Source organism: Camellia sinensis, chromosome 4 (assembly GCF_055761805.1).
Source record: "Camellia sinensis isolate YWXY chromosome 4, ASM5576180v1, whole genome shotgun sequence".
Taxonomy (NCBI): Eukaryota; Viridiplantae; Streptophyta; class Magnoliopsida; order Ericales; family Theaceae; genus Camellia; species Camellia sinensis.
This window is the reverse complement of record NC_138964.1, coordinates 172,116,408-172,138,522: the sequence shown is the minus strand read 5'-3', so window position 1 is coordinate 172,138,522 and position 22,115 is coordinate 172,116,408. Positions and strand designations below refer to the sequence as shown.

The following is a 22,115-nucleotide window of genomic DNA, read 5'->3' as shown; positions in this document are numbered from 1 at the left end:
CCAGAGTTCAAGAAGTATAAAATATTGGTAGCAAACTTGTAAGTTTGATAATCTAGTGTTTGTTCATTGCTGAGACAGTACTCTGGTGGTTTAGTGTATGTTGAAATCTTAACTACGGAGATTTTTTTTATTTTTTATTGGAAAAATAAAATAAAACAAAACGCAAGGAAGATGAAAAAAGAAAGTTTATATTTGATTCACATTTCTCTCACTTTCTCCTCTCTCTTTCTAAATTGGTATCCAAACACAACCTTTAATCTTACAATAACTTTCATTATGTATTGAAGAACATATCAAATGTTGCAGCAAGCGTAACAACTATTATACATTTTAAGCATGCGAAAAGATTTTCAGGAGGAAAGATTGTTCCATTGTGTTCATCCTAAAATCACCAAGTCCTCATCCAAACACCTTTCAGCAGATATCTATTCTTCTACTATTTTAGCAAATTAGATTAAAATTAAGAAGGTTAACATAAACACTACGATCAGAAGATGCATTCTATTTGTTACATAAATGATTAGTGAATGTATCCGAACAATTACTTAGTCCATCATGCTGATATCTACAATTATGATTTTATAAACTCTTCTTACTCTGTTGCTGCATCCCTATCGTCACCTTTTTGGCCATCTATTGGTTTTTGATTCATCATGAACCTCCAGCTATCTCCGTCCTCTATTTCCCATTGTTTTTTCAGTTCATAGATAGCTTTCGATGCCGCTGCAGCAATTGTTGGGTTGCTGTCTTCTGCCAGTCTCTGCATGTACAATTATAAGTATGTGAATTATTACTATTATTTTTATATAAATAAATTAACTTAACAATATGACATTAAGAAGAAGAGAAGGAAGAGAAGACAGATATGAACGCTGCAAAAGGTCATTTGTTTCAAGAAATTAAAAACCTGCAATGCTCCCATGCCTGCGTTTCCAAGAGTCCACATCGATGGCGCCGCTGCTAATGCATTAGCTAATGCTTTTCTGCACATAGAGAAGAACCAAAATATCAAAAAATTCAAAACAATCATATAAAAACTCAAAAAAGAAAAAGAACCTGAAGTGGAAAAAAAATTAATAAAATCAAAATTCAGTGAGAAAGCTGGAACTTGACACTTGAATTTTCAGGGGCCTCAGTGTCAGATTCTATCATCATATTATGCACCCACAGCTTTCCTTCATTAGCATGATGGCAACTATGTAATGTGATGTTGTAAAAATTTATGTATTATTGATTGATGTTTTATTGATTACAATTACAAAGATTCCTATTATATAGGAGTGTGTTTGGGAGTAGGTGGAGAGTAGGAGAAGTGTGGTAGGTGATAGTGGTAGAGTGGGTTAGGTTTAGTGGAGTAGGTGAGGTGGTAGTGGTGGTAGGTGATGGTAAATTCTAACAGCCCCCCGCAAACTCAAGGAGGATAGAAACTAACCAACTTAAGTTTGAAGAGAGGAACAAAACAAGAAAATACATAAAAATAAAAAAGGATAGGAGACACTGTATGGTCGTGTCAGACCATTGGTGAAGACACTGAATGGTGGTGTCATAACGTTGTAGAGGACACTGTATGGGGGTGTCATAACGTTGTAGAGGACACTGTATGGGGGTGTCATAACGTTGTAGAGGACACTGTATGGTGGTGTCATAACGGTGTAGAGGACACTGGATGGCGGTGTCAGACCGATGTAGAAGACAGTTTATGGGGTCATGTCGGACCGTTGTAGAAGACAATGTTGTGACAGTTTACGGAGTCTTGCTGGACCCTTGTAGAAACTAACCGGAATCAAAGTCGGGACAGTTTACAGAGTCTTGTCGGACCCTTGTAGAAATTAACCGGAAACAATGTCGGGACAGTTTACAGAGTCTTGTCGGACCCTTGTAGAAACTAACCGGAATCTATGTCGGGACAGTTTACAGAGTCTTGTCGGACCCTTGTAGAAACTAACCGGAATCTATGTCGGGACAGTTTATAGGGTCATGTCGGACCGTTGGAGATGGTGCACCCTCAAAAGGTGTGCCCAATTTTGTCAAAAGGTGTGCCGGATTCATCATGGCGAGGCACGTGAGTGCCTTGGTTGGCGCGCCCGTTTGTCGGCTGGTGGTAAGAGGCGCGCGATGCGCGTGGCTGCCTCGGCTATAAGACGAAGGCTGAGGCTGAGGCAGAGGCGGAGACAAAAAACTTGCGAGAGATATTCTGAGAGTTTCTGAGAGAGATTTCTGAGAGAGGTATTCTGTAACACTCTGTTGTCTGAGAAAATGGCTTCATCGTCTTCCCGCCCTCTGCTTACTCTTTTTCCCGACCTCAACGAGTCCACAAGAGAGATAACTGGTGCGGTGTCCCGTGAACCTCAACCAAACAACACTGGGTTTGCTCCGTTGAATTTTCCGATGCAGTCGGTGGAGCAAAAAATGGCAGTGCAAACGGATGTGGAGGCGAATCAGTATACTTTGAAGGCATGTGTGGAAAGCATGACGGCGGTAACAAACTTGTCGAACCGGCTGCAGAGTAGGACAAATGAGGTGCAGCATTTAAACGCTCAACTGGCTCTGCTCCAACGCATGTATAAGGATACGCGAGCAGAGATAAGCGTGCTAAAGACGGAAAACAAGGAGCTGAAGCGGAAGGCCACCGTGATGTTCCGATTTGGAGGTCCACCGTATGCTGTAGTGGAGGAGCAGGGAGGAGGCAACTTGCTTGGTGGTCTAGGAAGCACGGAGGCAACACCGGCAAGGACCACCCAGGACGGAGGCAAGAAGAAAAGACCGGCGGCTGAGTAGAGAAGAAAAATCCCACTGTGGGTGTGGTAGTTTTGTTTTTGTTTGTGTGGGTTTTTTTTTTTTTTTTTCTTGTTTTTTTTTTGTTTTTGATGTAAAAGTGTGATCGGGGTTGATCCCCTGATATGAATAAAATGACAAGGTTGTGGAATGTTGTTGGTGTTATTTTGTGGTGTTGTTTTGTTTAATAAGAAAAATAAAATAAAAGAAAATAATGGATAAAGAAAATAGAGAAAAATATTTGTGGATGGGTGATAAGAAAAACAGCAGTGTGATTTTTTTTTTTTTTTGGTGGAATATAAAATAAATAATAATAAGAGAATGGAAAACGGGTGATGCTTACTAACAAGGGATAGGGAAAATATATTATAATAAAATATATATATATATATATTAAAATAAAAGAAAAGGGTGAAAGAACGTGGATGAAATAAATTAAGAGAAAAGGAGAGATATGATTAAAGTGGGTGCATGATGATGATGTTGGGTCCATGGAGAGAGAGAGAGAGGGATGTCCAAGAAGCTTGTGCTTTTGATAGTTACACATTACCCAAGCTGTATGTGAAGATGCATGTTACTGTCTTACACTTCTGCAGGCTTGGTATTCTTTGTGGGGCACTTGCAACACGTGACATTGAAAATTGTATTCGAAAATGATGACATCTCCAACATGAAACGTCTTGGAAGCAGCCCAGGCCTTGTAATCAATATTCCCAATGATGGTTCAACCAGCGGAGTCCCCAACCTTGTACACTGCTGCCATTGAAACCTTCAAGCCAGCAAACATGGCTACCAACAACAGAGCCACAGCTCTACACCCCACACCCAAATCCACGGCTAAGAGAGAGAGAGCAAATCGGGAAAAAAAAACAGCAGTGACGAGCAGAAAAGCAGCGCCAGAAACGCCAACGACGACGACGAGTAAGAGTACAACCACGGATATGTGAGAGGCGAGGTGAACGGCGATAGAGGCTAGACGATGATGCAGGTGCCGCCGCCGACATAGCGGAGGAGGGGTGTAAGAAAATGTTGAAGAAGTCAAGGTATGTGTAGAAGATAAGCGGAATAGGTTGAGGTCCGGCGGGTGGCCAAGGCGAGGTTGCCGCCCGCCGGTGAAGCGAGAAATACTAAGGTCTTAACCTTGCTCTGATACCATGTAAAAATTTATGTATTATTGATTGATGTTTTATTGATTACAATTACAAAGATTCCTATTATATAGGAGTGTGTTTGGGAGTAGGTGGAGAGTAGGAGAAGTGTGGTAGGTGGTAGTGGTAGAGTGGGTTAGGTTTAGTGGAGTAGGTGAGGTGGTAGTGGTGGTAGGTGATGGTAAATTCTAACAGATGTAGTAAATTATGCAATGGAAATAATGAAAAGAATGCTATGGCAGAATGATGCAATCCCTGGTAAGAAAGAAACTACCTACCAAGATTTTTTTGGGTGAATAACTACCTGCCAAGATGCTCATGCTCAATACACGGATAATACTGAATTTCCATGTAGACTATTGGAAATGCAACCATCAAGAATTTCAAGTTAATTTCTACTGAAATGAAAATGCCTATGAGAATACAAGTTGAAGAGTTTTCCGAAGAGAGAGAATGGACAAAAATGAACCAGATGATAGTAAGAACAGAGGTAGCAATCATCTTCCTGAACCCTATCACTCGAGATATACCAACCATGGTTTATAATACTCAAGGTATATCCTTTTCTTTGCTTTTTGTTTTTTGTTTTAAGAATCTCGGTGGTCATACTCAACCATGGTTTAAAGCTTCGCATCAGATGCACAATTGCTAGCAAGCAGTAGATTTATGTGGATTGCATGCTTCATGTTTAATATGTGAAGCAAAGTCCTACCCAAAACCCTGAAGCAATCCACAATTCGGCCCATTTACATGGTTTTATGTGGATTGTATGCTTATTACATGGTTTTATGTGGATTGCATGCTTATTCGGCCCATGGTTATACCTACCCATATTTCACGGTTTTATGAGGATTGCATGCTTATTCGGTCATTTCCTGACAACTTAAACTTTTAGGATAATTGGTGAGTTGACATAATCATGTCATGAGAGAATTTCTAGGTGTATTTTTCACTTATATTGCATGCTCTGATAAATATATAGACAGAAACCTTACCTCGTATTGACATCAGGAGAACTCGAACACTCAGCCAATAAAGATACACTACTTTTACCATCCATTGCATCAAGATCTATAAGCGTAGCAACCAACAACTCGAGCTGTTCCAGATGGGAAGAACAGGTAAACAGACAAACACAGAACCATTACATCTACGACTACCTCATTTTTGTAAAAATAGAAAAGAAAAGAAAATAAAACGTATTCCTCAATTCAAACCTCCTCGGGATCAGTATAGTCAATTCCATCAGCTTCGGACAGTGCAGATGCCATACTCCAGTAAGCCTCCTGCACATCATCAAAGCACAGTATGAATTCATGACCCTGATGCTATTAGACTATCAATGAAAGATTGTGTTGAAAAGAGCAAGAGAAAGAACCTGAATAGCAGTAATGCGATCCGTGGACACTTCTCCTGGAAAGAAGTCGAGAGTTTTTCCGTTCTTTTCAATCATTATACGCCCTACCATGCCGTTAGTCGATTGAGAACCTCTTTTCCTGTACAGTGGATTGGGGTCAACAACTCAGCTTTTAAAATATCAACGCCTAAGATACTTATTAACTACAAGTTTCATTTTATCCCTTCGTAAATGGAAAGATAAGCCATCACTAGAGCAACTTACAACTTGCACATCTTGCTCACCATCATGTCATGTATGTTTTTGACAAACTGTTAAAAAATAAAACAATAACATGAATTTTATAATGGAAATGAACAATTAAGGGTAGAACAGTAAATTTGTCTTTTCTGAAAGCTAATAAATCTATTATTTGAATCCAGTAGTTCCATGTGAAGTATATGCAGAGTTAATTTAATCATACCTCCAACGCCATTAAGGCATCTTCCATTGCACGTTGCTTGGCAAAGAAGTCGGCGCGCCGCAAATCAGCCTGAGGATGAGACAGGAAATTGCTTCAAATTGTATAAAACCATATCTTATCACTAATATTACAGTATATGCTGAATTTTCTAATTGAACTACAAGCACAGAGTTGTGCAGGACTTTCTTTGCATTTAATATATGGATTTTTTATTTTATTTTATATAATTATAATGACTATAAGAATATCTGAAACGTCACTAGACCTTATGGTAATAATTGTTGACATATTATAATCACCGAAAGGCACTTAGCATATTATACTAGCCGAAAGTCTCTAAGATTTGTAATCATTTTTTACGCACTCAGGGATCATCTTGTAATTGTCTTCTTTGTAAACTGTAAAAAAATACTGTATTATTGATTGATATTGATTGATCTATTGATACATGTTCTGTCTATTACAAATGGTTCCTTATATAGATGTAGGTGTAGTGGATGGTGTGTAGTGGATGGTGATAAAAGTGTAGTGGGTTAGGTTTAGTGGAGTAGGTGAGGTGGTAGTGGTGGTAGGTGATGGTAAATTCTAACAGCCCCCCGCAAACTCAAGGAGGATAGAAACTAACCAATTTGAGTTTGGAGAGAGTAACAAAACAAGAAAATACATAAAAATAAAAGAGGATAGGAGACACTGTATGGTCGTGTCAGACCATTGGTGAAGACACTGGATGGTGGTGTCATAACGTTGTAGAGGACACTGTATGGTGGTGTCATAACGTTGTAGAGGACACTGTATGGTGGTGTCATAACGGTGTAAAGGACACTGGATGGCGGTGTCAGACCGATGTAGAAGACAGTTTATGGGGTCATGTCGGACCGTTGTAGAAGACAGTTTATGGGGTCATGTCGGACCGTTGTAGAAGACAGTTTATGGGGTCATGTCGGACCGTTGTAGCAGGACAGTTTACGGGGTCATGTTGGACCGTTGTAGCAGACAATGCTGTGACAGTTGTTGTGACAGTTTACGGAGTCTTGCTGGACCCTTGTAGAAACTAACCGGAAGCAATGTCGGGACAGTTTACAGAGTCTTGTCGGACCCTTGTAGAAACTAACCGGAATCAATGTCGGGACAGTTTACAGAGTCTTGTCGGACCCATAAAGGAGCTAACCGGAATCAATGTCGGGACAGTTTACAGAGTCTTGTCGGACCCTTGGAAAAGTGGCACCCTCAAAAGGTGTGCCCAATTTTGTCAAAAGGCGTGCCATCAAAAGGCGTGCCCAATTCATCAAAAGGTGTGCCGGACATGATGGCGAGGCACGTGAGTGCCTTGGTTGGCGTGCCCGTTTGTCGTCTGGCGGCAAGTGGCGCGCGATACGCGTGGCGGCCTCGGCTATTTAACCAAGACGGAGGCTGAAGCCGAGGCAGAGGCTGAGACAAGAAACTGAGAAAAATCTCTGAAAAAAAACTCTTCGTTTTGCTGAGAGAGATAGTGCGTTTTGCTGAGAGAGATAGTCTGTAACACGCTGTTGCTCAGAAAATGGCCTCGTCCTCGTCTTCCCGTGGACTGCTCACCCTTTTTCCCGACCTCAACGAGTCAACAAAAGAGAGAACTGGTGCGGTGGCACTGGAATCTCAACCAAGCGCCCCGGAGTTTGCTCCGTTGAACTTTCCGATGCGGTCTGTGGAGCAAAGAATGGCAGTGCAGTCAGATGTGGAGACCAATCAGTATACCTTGAAGTCATGTGTGGAAACCATGACGGCGGTCACAAATTTGTCGAACCGGCTGCAGAGTAGGACAAATGAGGTGCAGCAGTTAAACGCCCAACTGGCTCTGCTCCAACGCATGTATAAGGATGCGCGAGCAGAGATAAGTGTGCTGAAAGCAGAAAATAAGGAGCTGAAGCGGAAGGCCACCGTGATGTTCCGATTTGGAGGGCCGCCATATGCTGCAGTGGAGGAGCAGGGAGTAGTGATCATGCCCAGTGGAGTGGGAAACACGGAGGCAACACCGGCAAGGGCCGCCCAGGATGGAGGCAAAAAGAAGAGACCGGCGGCAGAGTAGGTCGGTGGGTGGCCGTCTGCAGAAAAGAAAACAAAGCTGTTGTTGTGGATTTTTGTTGTTGTTGTTGTTTTTTTTTTTTTTTTTTTTTTTTTTGTGTAAAATGTGGATCGGGGTTGATCCCGATATGAATAAAATGAGTGTATTGTGCAAATTTGTAAATTGGTGGCAATTGTTTTTTTTTTTTTTTTTTTATTTTTTTTATTTTTATTTTTTTTTTCACTAAAAGAAAGAAATAATAATAATATATTTAAAATAATAATAATAATAATAATAATAATAATAATAATATGTTTAAAAAGTAGGGCGGTGGAAAATGATGATTTTGGGTGTGAATAAAATATTTGATGTGTCTATGGAGGTGGAGTACCCACGTGAAATATCTTGAGGCATGTGGGGTGATTATTAGAGAGAGAGAGAGTGACAGTGTGTGCTATGTCCCCCCTGTGTTGTTTACTCTTTTCTTCTTTATTCTCCTCAAGAGAATCTAGGTACTTGAAAATCTTTGAGTCTTCCTCGCTTAACAGCAGAACAACACCACTTCAACTTCCTTGCTCACCACCGAATCTGCAAACGAGTAATCTTCTTCTGGAAAATCAACTCCAGTGCTATCAGTTCTCGGAGTAGATCGAACCGATTCGACTAACGATTCGGCTTCAACAGGTCCAGTATGTGAAATCAGGATATTACGAAACTCGTCCTCGAGCCTAGCCATGGCGATCTGCATCGCACCATTGACCTTGTTCTGATCATCGGTCACAGTCACCGATTCCATCGATCGTTGAATCTCATCAACGGCTTGCAAGTATCGATCGATCTCTTGACGATCGGAATCGAAGATCATACGCTCTCTGGCTTCCTCCAACGCCGTGGAGTCCCACCGGAGGATGATTTTCTCGGCTGATTCGATTGCTCCGGCGGTGTTTTCCGGCGGCTCCATAGTCGGAAATTGGTTCGATGACTGTTGCTGGTGGTAATACATCTGCTGCTTAATCATCCATGACTGTTGTTGTTGTTGGTATTGAAGGTGGTTCTGCTGGTGTGGCTGAACTACGCTCGTTGCTGGTTGCATCATCGTGAAAAACCCTAGCTTAGATGAGAGAGAGAAGGTATGTATAGAAAAACTCCAACGGGCAGCGAAGGCAAGGTTGCCGGCCGGCTGCCCGCCGGGGAAAAACAATATATAGGTCTAAATCTTATAGCTCTGATACCATGTAAAAAAAAATACTGTATTATTGATTGATATTGATTGATCTATTGATACATGTTCTGTCTATTACAAATGGTTCCTTATATAGATGTAGGTGTAGTGGATGGTGTGTAGTGGATGGTGATAAAAGTGTAGTGGGTTAGGTTTAGTGGAGTAGGTGAGGTGGTAGTGGTGGTAGGTGATGGTAAATTCTAACATAAACCCTAAATCTTCATTTATAAATAAGGGGTGATATCTCATCATACCCTAAGCTGGTTACCCAAGCTTCATGGTATCAGAGCATCACCTCCAGGGCTAAGGTTCAACGCATACCTAGTTGGATCATCTGCTGAATCGATCTTCTGCCATCATCATCATTCCGCTTCTTCTTCGCCTCTGCCATCATCATCTGCTTCGTCTTCTCCTACACCCGCTGATGTCTGGCTGTGGCATCGGCGTCTTGGGCATCCCTCCTTTCATTTACTTAAGCATTTATTTCCTTCTAGTTTCGCAAATCATCATGTATCTGACTTTCTTTGTGAGTCTTGTCAACTTGGAAAACAACATAGAGCTTCTTTTGCTCCCAGTTTGAATAAAAGCTTAGTTCCTTTTTCATTAATACACTCTGATGTTTGGGGTCCCTCTCGTGTTCTGTCTGTGAAAGGTCATCGCTGGTTTGTTACATTTATTGATGATTTTTCTCGTGCTACTTGGGTGTATCTCATGAAAGATAAGAGTGAAGTTTTCTCTGTGTTTCGCACTTTTCATAAGATGATTTGTACTCAGTTTGGGGCCACTATCAAAATATTTCGTTCTGATAATGGCGGGGAATACATAGATTCTGGGTTAGGACAATATTTCTCTACTCATGGCATTATCCATCAGACTTCTTGTACCAATACCCCTCAACAAAATGGGGTGGCCGAACGCAAGAATCGGCATCTTCTTGACATGGCTCGGTGCATGTGTTTTTTTATGAACGTGCCTCGACCCTATTGGGGCGACGCCGTTCTCACCGCTGCCTATCTTATTAATCGTCTCCCTACCCAGGTTTTGGACAAACAGGCTCCGCTTCACGTCCTCCTCGGTTCTCAGTCCTTGTTTTCTATTCCTCCCAAAATCTTTGGTTGTGTCTGTTTTGTCCATAATCACTCTCCCTCTCGTGGTAAGTTGGACCCTCGCTCCCTCAAGTGTGTTTTCCTTGGTTATTCTCCTACTCAAAAGGGGTATAAATGTTACCACCCTTCTTCTCGTAAGTGGTTTGTGTCCATGGATGTCACTTTCTTTGAGTCCCAGTCCTATTTCTTGTCCTCTCCGGTGTCCCCGTCCTCCCTTCCGGGGGAGCCTTGGTATGAAGTGAGTCCTGAGCCTCATATGGTAAAAGTGAGTCCTGTGCCTCCTATGATAGAACCAGTTGTTCTTGCACCACCCTCTTCTACTGGAACTATAGAACCCACTGTCACCAAGAATAAGGATGGACATGTTTATATCCGGGACATCGACAGAAAACAAGTTAACTGGATACACGGGACCGTTTCTGCTACTCCACTGCCATCTCCTGCTTCTGATGAGAGTCTAGGTAATTTTGAATCTCGTGAGTCCATTGATCTTGATGTTCCTATTGCCAAAAGAAAGGGTGTGAGATCTTGTACTCAACATCCTATCTCACAGTTTGTATCATACTCTCATTTGTCATCCTCATATAGAGCATTTGTGTCCAATATTTCCTCTGTTAGCATTCCTAACCATTTTCAGGATGCTCTTGCTATCTCTGAGTGGAAACTAGCCATGATTGAGGAAATGAAAGCACTTAGGAAGAATGGCACTTGGGAATTGACTGAGTTACCTACGGGCAAACGACCTGTGGGCTGTAAATGGGTATATACTGTGAAACACAAAGCAGATGGGTCTATTGAGCGTTACAAGGCAAGACTTGTGGCAAAAGGGTTCACTCAGACATATGGCATTGATTATCAGGAGACCTTCGCACCCGTGGCTAAAATGAATTCAGTCAGAGTACTTCTTTCTCTAGCAACTAATCTAGATTGGCCGCTTTATCAGTTTGATGTCAAGAATGCTTTTCTCCATGGTGACCTCGAAGAAGAAGTATATATGGACATTCCTCCGGGTTTTGAGAATCATCAAACAGAAGGGAAAGTATGCAAACTTCGGAAGTCATTATATGGTCTCAAACAGTCTCCAAGGGCTTGGTTTGAGAGATTCACTCAGGCTATGTTTAAATATGGCTTCAAACAAAGTCAGGCAGATCACACATTATTTGTGAAACATTCCTCATGCGGTAAGACTACAGCACTTATTGTTTATGTAGATGACATAGTTCTTACAGGCAATGATAGTGGGGAAATACCTCTGTTGAAGAAATATTTAGCCAAAGAGTTTGAAATCAAAGACTTGGGAAGCTTGAAGTATTTTTTGGGAATTGAAGTTGCTCGCTCTAAGGATGGGATATTTATCTCACAGAGAAAATATGTGCTTGACCTGTTGAAGGAAACTGGGATGCTTGGCTGCAAGGCATGTGCCACCCCACTGGAACCCAATCAGAAATTGGGGGATGATGAAGGAGGAGAAGTTGTGGATAGGGGGAGCTATCAACGTTTAGTTGGTAAGCTCATTTACCTATCTCACTCCCGTCCTGATATTGCTGTTGCTGTCAGTGTAGTTAGTCAGTTTATGCATGCTCCTCATCAGATACACTTTGAGGCTGTCATGAGAATCTTGAGGTATTTGAAGTCTGCCCCTGGTAAGGGTCTGTTTTTTTCAAAGTATGATCATCTTCGTGTAGAAGCCTATACAGATGCTGACTGGGCTGGGTCAGTAACTGATAGGAGATCAACTTCAGGGTATTGCACATTTGTCGGCGGCAACCTAGTTACTTGGAGGAGTAAGAAACAGAATGTGGTTGCCAGGTCAAGTGCAGAAGCTGAGTTTAGAGCTATGGCACAAGGTGTTTTATGGATCAAATTATTGTTGAGTGATTTAGGTATTGCTCAGACGGACTCCATGCGGTTATACTGTGATAATAAGGCCGCCATCAACATTGCTCACAATCCCGTTCAACATGACAAGACAAAACATGTTGAGATTGATCGCCACTTCATTAAGGAGAAACTCACTAGTGGTACCATTTGTACTCCTTTTGTTCAGTCTGGTGAACAACTTGCTGACATTCTCACCAAGGGAATTGGGAATAAACCGTTTCATGACATATTAGGCAAGCTGGGCATGAAAGATATCTTCGCACCAGCTTGAGGGGGAGTGTTGACATATTATAATCACCGAAAGGCACTTAGCATATTATACTAGCCGAAAGTCTCTAAGATTTGTAATCATTTTTTACGCACTCAGGGATCATCTTGTAATTGTCTTCTTTGTAAACCCTAAATCTTCATTTATAAATAAGGGGTGATATCTCATCATACCCTAAGCTGGTTACCCAAGCTTCAATAATCACTACGCAAGTTTGAAATTAGACTTTTCAGATTGTGAAATGTGATAAGGCTTACTACTTATGATTAACCATGGTATATACAACGTTAATCCCTCACCACTAGTAATACATTTATGCCTATGTTCTGAAAATAAGAAATAATTGTTGTTCTCTTGCGTATTTCAATATACTTAAATACGTTACATTGACTCAACAGAGACCAGTACTCACAAGAGCTATTTTGGCTATATAGTGGAAGTTATACCAGCTACTAATATAACTGACAAAGAGGGAGAAGCAAATACTAAGAGATCAAAGAAAACCTTTATACACGCATTTGTTGGAAGATACGAGGAAAAAGAACAAAAGAAGGAAAATTTTGGAACCAAAAAGGTAGATTTCTTTTTTCCTAGCCTCTACCTTAAGGACAATCAGCCATTGTAGCAATGATAACATAGTATTAGAACAAAACTTTTCAACTCCTTCCTTCGGGGAAAAAAAAAAAAAAGACACTGAAGTAATCTCAGTTATCAACTAATGGATTGCGCAACAAGGGCATTAAAATAATATATGTACATGTAAGAAATAATGTATAGAGAAAGAGAGAGAATAAATTGTATGTATTATTATTGATTGATATATTGATTTTTATTACAATGATTCATGATTCCTATATATAGAAGAGGGTGAGTGTGTAGTAGGTAAGGAGTAGGTGAAGTGGAGGTGGTAGTGGTGTAGTGGGTTAGGTTTAGTGGAGTAGGTGAGGTGGTAGTGGTGTAGTGGGTTAGGTTTAGTGGAGTAGGTGAGGTGGTAGTGGTGTAGTGGGTTAGGTTTAGTGGAGTAGGTTTAAGTGGGTGAAGTAGGTGGAGAGTAGGTGGATTTTAACAGCCCCCCGCAAACTCAAGGGGGATAGGAACTAACCAACTTGAGTTTGGAGAGAGTAACAAAATAAGAAAATACATAAAAATAAAAGAGGATAAGAGACACTGTATGGTCGTGTCAGACCATTGGTGAAGACACTGGATGGTGGTGTCATAACATTGTAGAGGACACTGTATGGGGGTGTCATAACCATGTAGAGGACACTGTATGGTGGTGTCATAACGGTGTAGAGGACACTGGATGGCGGTGTCAGACCGATGTAGAAGACAGTTTATGGGGTCATGTCGGACCGTTGTAGAAGACAGTTTATGGGGTCATGTCGGACCGTTGTAGAAGACAGTTTACGGAGTCTTGTCGGACCCTTGTAGAAACTAACCGGAATCTATGTCGGGACAGTTTACAGAGTCTTGTCGGACCCATAAAGGAGCTAACCGGAATCAATGTCGGGACAGTTTACAGAGTCTTGTCGGACCCTTGATGGAGCTAATCGGAATCAATGTCGGGACAGTTTACAGAGTCTTGTCGGACCCTTAAAAAGTCGCACCCTCAAAAGGTGTGCCCAATCTTTCAAAAAGGCGTGCCATCAAATGGCGTGCCCAATTCATCAAAAGGCGTGCCATCAAAAGGCGTGCCATCAAAAGACGTGCCATCAAAAGGCGCGCCCATATTGTCGGCGAGCGTCGAGCGGCGCATGATGCGCGTGTCTGCCGCTTCGTCAGGGTCTTTATAAATCGAAGCGGAGGCTGAGGTTGGGAAGCATAACAAACCAGTCTGAAACCTCTGAACCTTTGCAGTCTGAAACACTCTGTAACCAACCCTTCTCTGAAACACTCTGCAACCCATAACATGGCCTCTTCTTCCCGTCCAGCTAACCAGAACATGGCCTCCTCTTCCCGTGGGCTACTTACGCTCTTTCCAGAACTGAATGAGTCCACAAGAGAAATAACTGGTGCGGTGGCCAGTGAACCTCAACCAAACACCTCTGGTTTTGCTCCGTTGAACTTTCCGATGCGGTCGGTGGAGCAAAAAATGGCGGTGCAGTTGGATGTGGAGGCCAATCAGTTTACCTTGAAGTCATGTGTGGAAACCATGACTGCGGTTACAAATTTGTCAAACCGGCTGCAGAGTAGGACAAATGAGGTGCAGCAGTTAAACGCCCAACTGGCTCTGCTCCAACACATGTATAAGGATGCGCGAGCAGAGATAAGTGTGCTAAAGGCGGAAAACAAGGAGCTGAAGCGGAAGGCCAGTTTTATGTTCCGATTTGGAGGGCCGCCATATGCTGCAGTGGAGGAGCAGGGAGTAGTGATCATGCCCAGTGGAGTGGGAAATACGGAGGCAACACCGGCAAGGGCCGCCCAAGACGGTGGCAAGAAGAAAAGACCGGCGGAATAGGCGAGAAGAAAAATCCCACTGTTCCGATTTGTGTTGGTTGTGTTTTGTTTTGTTTTGTGTTTTTTTATTTTTATTTTTTTTATTTTTATTTTTTTTTATGGTGTAAAATGCTGATCGGGGTTGATCCCCGGCATGAAGAAATGACAAGTTTGTAAAATGTTGTTGTTGTTTTTTTTTTTTTTTTTTTTTTTGGGAGTGTTTTGTTGAAAAAATAAAAATAAAATGAAAGAAAACAAGGGAGAAAGAAAATAGATAAAAAATATTTATAGATGGATTATATGAAAAACATCAGTGCGATTGTTTCAAAATAAAGTGGGGTATTTAAAAAAGAGGAAAAGTGACTAGGAAAAAATAAATAAAAATAAGTGATTTTTGAAATCAAATGGAGGAGAGAGAGGGACAAACCCATGTGATAAAGTGGAGAGAGAGTCGGTGAGTGGGGTGCAAAAGGTGAAGGAGAAATGATGGATTGAAAATGGTTTGGGTCAAAAGTGGACACTGTTAGTGGAGAACATGAGTGCATTGATTATTTGATATAATAATAATAATAATAAAAATAAAAAGTTAGAACAGTTGGAGAGAATGAGTGGAGTATGGTAAGGGTTTCATCCAAAGCCAAAATTCCTACAGCGAATCACTTCGCAAATCCTAGCATGAGCTTTTTCTCTTTCCAGGCTTATTCATGAATTTCCTGGTGATTTCAAGAGCCTCTGGTGGCATTGTGGCAGAGAACACCCCAACCTGGATTTTGGGTGGCAGCAACTGAGAACACCCCAACCTGGATTTTGGGTGGCAGCAACTGGAAAATATCATAGATCTGATTTTTAAAAACCTCGTGACAGCATTTCATCAGCTTCATCCAAGACAAACATTTTGATGTAAACAGGGCGAAGTGATTGTCTCCGCAACATGTCAAACACACGACCAGGAGTACCAACAACAACATGAACCCCACTGGAGAGAATGCGCTGATCTTCGCGCACACTAGTCCCTCCAACACAAGCATGAACCTTCACACTTTGCTGGGCAAGTTCAAGAGTGGGTGGAAGAACCAAAGCTTGGCACTCAACCAAGCTATAATCTAGCTGCTGCAAAATTCCAGAGCAGAATGTTGCAGTGTTTCCAGTTCCAGACTGTCTCGTCATATGAGGTGAAGAATTCTTCTCCATCAGCCTCACACATGACTACAGTTGCACAAATCTTTGTTGATTTTATCAGCGGAATAGGTTGAGGCCCGGCGGGCGGCTAAGGTGAGGTTGCCGCCCGCCGGGGAAGCGAAAATACTAGGTTTTAAACCAGCTCTAATACCATGTAAGAAATAATGTATAGAGAAAGAGAGAGAATAAATTGTATGTATTATTATTGATTGATATATTGATTTTTATTACAATGATTCATGATTCCTATATATAGAAGAGGGTGAGTGTGTAGTAGGTAAGGAGTAGGTGAAGTGGAGGTGGTAGTGGTGTAGTGGGTTAGGTTTAGTGGAGTAGGTGAGGTGGTAGTGGTGTAGTGGGTTAGGTTTAGTGGAGTAGGTGAGGTGGTAGTGGTGTAGTGGGTTAGGTTTAGTGGAGTAGGTTTAAGTGGGTGAAGTAGGTGGAGAGTAGGTGGATTTTAACAGTACATATATATATGAACTCGTTACTACTACAACTACAAGTGCCTGCACTCTCCATCTGTCTATTGGATGTAAACATAAAGCTTTTTTTTGAACTGAAAGTAAACATAAAGCTAGATTCCTCATTTTCAGAAAAATAAGGTTATCCAAATATCAGATGTGTAAATGCAGCGGCAAGTAAAGTTTATAACAATGTAAATTAAAGCACCTCCAAGGCTCCATCACTCCAGTGCTTGTCAGCGGCCTTTTTCAACCTAGATTGAGCTTTGTCTTTCAAAATCTGATAAGAATACAAGAACTGTTAGAAAGTTAGTCACTACTAAGGGACTAGAAGTGTGTGACTATAACTGCAAGCAGAGAAATGGGTGAATCTTTACGATACATACAGCAGCTATATGATTAAGGCGTTCAGCTTTTTTCTTCACATCATGGTCAATTTTCTTAGTATCCTTTCTTGCCCGAGCTACCAAGAAAATTTCAATTCAAAGAAAGACAAGTGAGTTCAAAATGACAAGTGTAATTAAATAAGAGATCATTTGGACACCACTTGAAATGAAATTAAAATTATTTGGTTTTTTAAATTCAAATTTTTTTGGGACAATCCATTAACTGAATCATTAAGATCCCCACCCCAAGCTCTAGAAAAGGGAAAAAAAAGTTATTATCAGTAAGTTCAAATAAAAAACATATATATATATATATATATTTGAAGCAGTAAACTTTTTTTTTTTTTGATGGAAGAATTGAAGCAATAACCTTGATGAAAAATGAAATCATTTACAAGTGCGGAAAAATATTATCATTTTAAATGCAGTCAAATATCAGATTGAATAATCTCTTATGCTTTGATATGAAATATCAAATCACTTAATTTTAGCAGGGTGGCAAGGAACCATGTCAGATAATTATGTTTCAGAATATCTACGTCATTAAGATCAAAGGTAGAATTGATCATAGCATAGAAGGTCAATGAAATTACCGTCAAGCTTAAGAAACTCAGAACCAATAATAGCAACATCTTGGCGAACACGGGCATCCAACCTCATCATGCCACTGAAAATAAATGGCAAACAATAATCAGTTGATTACAAGTTAAAAAAAAGCATATGGAAGATTTATAATATCCTCCATGCATACTATATATTTTCAATATATATACATATGCAAATATTGGCAAGAAGATCCTAGAAGCTTGGGAGAGATCATTCCACATGCTTTCATTTCATATGTCCTCCTGAGCTCGTATATCTTCTTTACCAATGCCCACCCACCATCGCAAAGATTACTACTTTTTTTTTAACGGCAATCCAAGGTGACAAGAAACACTTTTTTCTAATTTGCAAATAGGACACACACTAAGGACTGGTAGTAAATGACTTGCTGATGGCAATTGCAAGTAATTTATGCAGATAAGACAATGAAATACTAAATATTACCGAGAAAGCAAGACAATATCATTTCGAGCTCTTTCATTAACAAATCTGGCATCATTGTAAACAAATTGGCAAGCCTCAGCTAATCCTTGAATTGAGTGAATAGTTCTCTCAGGCATGACAGGATGTTCATCATCCTCATTACAACCTTGTGCTCTGACCCACAGTTGGATTTTATAAGTAGAAGGTGAATGAAAAAAATAAATAAATAAAATCTTCAAGCAAGCTGTAACATGCAACATGCTACTGTTGAAATTAATTAAACTAGATACATTTATTAAAAATATTTGCATGATGAAATTTAGATTTATCAAAAATGAAATTGGCTGATCATAACATAGCAACGGAGCATTACAAAGTGCAATTCAATTTGTACAAATGACTGAAATAAATAAATAAAACAAAATTCAATATTCAAATAAATTTGGAGGGTCAATGGTGAGATACACCTGATCTACTATATAAATACAGTGTCATCTATGATTGGCAGGGGAAACAAGGAAGAGAAGGCAAGTTTATCCAACAAATAACAATTGATTTTTGCCGACCAAAAACAAAGAAAAAAAACTTTAGGCTTAACCATACTTAAGTTATATATAGTATGTCCAACCAATAGGAGCTAAAGCAGTTGGCTAGAACCCCTGCACCTCGCTAGGAGGTCAAGGGTTCAAGTCTTGTCACACAGGCAAGACTCCCTCCTGCCCCAAGCTACAGCCTCCAATGTTCACCCAAATATGTATTTATCGTATGTCCGTCCTTGTAAGGTACTAATAATATTGTCTTAATTCATTGTTTTCTCCCTTTCTTTAATGACTGTGGTGAACTTTATGAAATTCATATTTTGTGCATCAATGTAGTACCTTCACAAGGCAGTTTTTTCTGGCATTTGAATAGTGCAGTCTGTCTCTAAATGTGACATTGTTCTCATCATTCAAAGGCACTTGGGCCCTTTCTCTTAATGAACAAACATTAGGTCTATGTTGTCTATCTCTTCAGCAAGGGCAACACTAGTGGCCCTTTAGAACCATGAATTGTAGTAAGTTCATATTAGAACAACTAAGAATGCATAGTTAATCAGTTGGCAATAACTACATCTAAGCATTCAAAAAATCCAACCATAGACTCAAGATTAAAATACTGATGAAAAACGGCTTACATTTCGGAGATATTTGTTTAAAAAAAGTTGCTCCTATCAAAATATATTTTTTAGAGCCTAGCAAATTGGAATCAATAATGTTATTGTATGAAATCTATCATGGATCATTGATTTATCAACAGAAGAATGAAAACAATAATGGTATAATAAATTGTATTGCAAACAGTTTCAGTTATATGTTTTGCCCAAAGCCCATACCTAGATGATTCTGAACAATCACCATGGTCTCTAATACATTCTTGTGTTTCAGTATTGCTTGTGTTTGTTGATCGACATATGGCAGAAAGTCCTCGAGACAGAACAAAACTACTAGGTTTTCCACATATGTGCCACAAAACTTTCTTAGGAAACTTCAACCTTAATGTCCAGAGATGTCCATCGCTCTGTTTACCAAACTCATGTGCGGGACTTGTACCATGTAATCTAGTGTGCTGCGGTGACTTGGCAAAAATATAATTGCTTCCTTGTAAGTTATTGACAGTTGTTGCATCAATCGCTACAGAACCTTTTGAAACCTTGGTTGCAGTGAGAGCCATAGAAGGATCAAGATAAGCTTACAATCCCAGCCAGCATATCCTTTGAGTAAGCTGAAAGCTGAAGCAAATTATAAAATGGAATTAGGAGGTCAACACTGAAGAAAGTACAAATAAGTGCTTCTAAGAAACTAAAATCATCAGGCAACAAACAACTTTACCATGTCAATCTTTTTCAGAAATACGTAATGGTTCTGCACTATAGGCTTCAAAAAAAACTCATTCAGTTCAATATTTTAGAAGTAGTGCTCTCTCTTTTGTGAATAACACCATATCAATGTCCTTACGCAAGTTCCTTGGGGCACACAAATTGATACTTCGATTACAAATGCACAATATTGAGGCACGTTAAAGTCATAAAAGTGCCATTGAGCCAGTGAAGTTATAATCAAACCAACTGATGTTTTCCACAAAGGTATTTTCTAAAACTTCAATTGCAATGTTTCATGTTTAAGGTGCAACTGCATTGTTTGTGTAAAATTTTAACAACCAGGACATACACTAACAACTATAGGAATAGATTGCGTTCACATTCAAAATAGTTGCGACACTCAGTGAGTTCAAATTAATTGCTAGTTGATACAATACTGCTTAAAGTTTGTTAATTCAGCCTGGATTAGCAAGCAAGCACAAAAGTCTAACAAATAGGAAAAGATATCTACACTTCTACGAGTGATGGCTTTCAATGCTGCCAATAAATTATTATGTCACCATCATTTTAGTCATTGACAAATTTGCATCATTGTTGTATTCATAGCTCTCCCTCTCTCACATTATGGGAATTGCACGCAAGAGGGAAGGCTATGAATTTAAAACCTTTTCACTTTCTTACTCTAATTTGTTAGCTATATTACATCACCACCCAAAAACTACTTGATGCCAATGGGGTCTCGACATCTATAAATAGTTATATTATATCTTGTTTTAAGTTGCCATGTCAAGCATCTTGATCCATTTGGGCAAAAAAGCAATAAAACTCGACTCCACGACTTAACTACAGTGTTATTGTTTATGTTGAGTGGTGTTTTGTCGTAATCAAATAATTCTTCAAAGCTTGACCTTTATCTTATCTGCATATTAAATCAAAAATTAAAATTAAATTAAAATAAAATAAAATCCCTTCAAGGATGGGCTGACAGTCCTCAATAATGATATACACCTCAGAGCAATTGCATAACAAGTAGTGAATCAAATTAAATGTACTGAAAGAAGTTCAGATTTCTATATATGGGAACACACCAAAAAAAAAACCCCAAAGAGAAATTGAAGCCCAGATGAGGAAACCATCAGGAAGTAGCATATTATGAATTCACTCACAGAATAAAAGGCCTCATTCTTTTCTTCTAGCTTTGTTCTATAAGCAGATAGTCACAAATGATGAGCTCTACACAAATTTTGGATTATTGTCACCAGAACAAATGAAATAACAGAAAATTCAAACAAACCTGAACAGTAACTAAAAAGAAAGAGCGATGTCTATGTTGACTGAGAGATTGAAACAGTACTGATAATAGAATACCCACATATCAATGAAGTTAAAAAAACATCACAGAATTAGACAATCCACTAAACAAAGTACAGTGAAAAGACAATCAAGATTCAAGAATGAAGGGTAATGCAGATCCTGAATACTCAACGAACAAATGCAGCACTTACCTCACTCTAGAGAGAGAGAGAGAGAGAGAGAGAAGGGGGTGGGTGAGGAGGTAAAGAGAGGGACCATGCAAAGATGTAACGAAATTTCATCCACAAGCTGAGCCTGTGGCCCCCGGATTGCCAACTACACTTAAGCCATTGCAAATTGAGAAAATATATTATTTTCTCTCCTAAATTATTATTTAAAAATTAATTTAATCTATATCTTTTAATAATATTAATTTATTTTCTCCCCTAAATTATTATTTAAAAATTAATTTAATCTATATCTTTTAATAATATTAATTTTACATTTAAATTATTTGATTTTGTCTTGATTTTAACCTTCATCATTAATTGCCCTTTTTGATTAAAGGGAAGTTGTTGTTGTGGCATCTAAAATTCAATTAAAATTTTATTTCAATCTCAAATTATCTCAAAATATCAATTAGACTCTTGAAAAAAATAAAATTTAGATGTCTAATTGATATTTTAGAAGTAATTTGGGAGCAAAATTAAATCTCAAACTAAATTTCTGTATCACGTCAGCATCTTTCATTTAATTATAAACGGTAGCTAACGGTAATAAAATTGACCCAAAATCAAATAATTTATGTGTAAAATTGATATTAATAAAAAAAAATAAGGATTAAATTGATTTTTGAGTGATAATTTTGAGAAAATGATTTTTTTATTTTTTTTTTGGTTATATGAAAATCCTCTCACTCACCCACACATCTAAAGCAGCGTCTCTCACAGAGATCACCAAGATATCTAATTGTCCGTTCCGAGCAAGAGATTATGACCCAAGAATTTGCCCGAACCACCCCAGACAAGTTTTGCTTAAGTTAAAAGTTTTGAATTTTTGTACATTTAAAAATGAGTAATACTACAAATTCAAAAATTACCAAAAAATACCCATGTATGATTCAAATTTATTTGTACACGGATCCCATAATACACACTTTCAATCTCCATCATACATTTTGTCATAAGCCGAACCCGCCCCTGTAGGTTAAAGTCA

General features: G+C 39.4%; 1 protein-coding gene across 16 annotated transcripts; it reads right to left on the bottom strand.

Annotated features, from left to right (window-relative positions):
* Positions 1–482: 482 nt before the first annotated feature.
* On the bottom strand, positions 483–21,277 carry LOC114311229 (senescence-associated family protein). Of its 16 annotated transcripts, none has more exons than XM_082866922.1 (13): positions 21,113–21,254; positions 19,122–19,517; positions 17,771–17,923; positions 17,314–17,387; positions 16,721–16,797; positions 16,543–16,614; positions 5,744–5,812; positions 5,545–5,591; positions 5,302–5,419; positions 5,141–5,209; positions 4,919–5,022; positions 908–983; positions 483–760 (listed from the first exon to the last, which is right to left on the bottom strand). In XM_082866922.1, exons 2-13 carry the CDS (start codon positions 19,457–19,459, stop codon positions 593–595), a joined length of 1,365 nt encoding a protein of 454 aa, XP_082723048.1. In that variant the 5' UTR covers positions 19,460–19,517; positions 21,113–21,254; the 3' UTR covers positions 483–592. The 16 variants fall into 16 exon arrangements, with proteins under 16 accessions (XP_082723048.1, XP_028113150.2, XP_082723047.1 ...); XM_028257349.2 differs by having other exon boundaries at positions 16,543–16,632; positions 21,113–21,234; XM_082866921.1 differs by having other exon boundaries at positions 19,618–21,120.
* Positions 21,278–22,115: the final 838 nt, after the last annotated feature.

Bases quoted from the DNA above. Each gene is read 5' to 3' on its own strand.
- LOC114311229 (XM_028257349.2), bottom strand. From the start codon at position 19,459: ATGGCTCTCACTGCAACCAAGGTTTCAAAAGGTTCTGTAGCGATTGAT. The intron at 17,388-17,770 runs GTAATATTTAGT...ATTTATTTTCAG, and splicing joins GATATTGTCTTGCTTTCTCG to TGGCATGATGAGGTTGGATG. The intron at 5,420-5,544 runs GTAAGTTGCTCT...TCCACTGTACAG, and splicing joins GTGAGCAAGATGTGCAAGTT to GAAAAGAGGTTCTCAATCGA.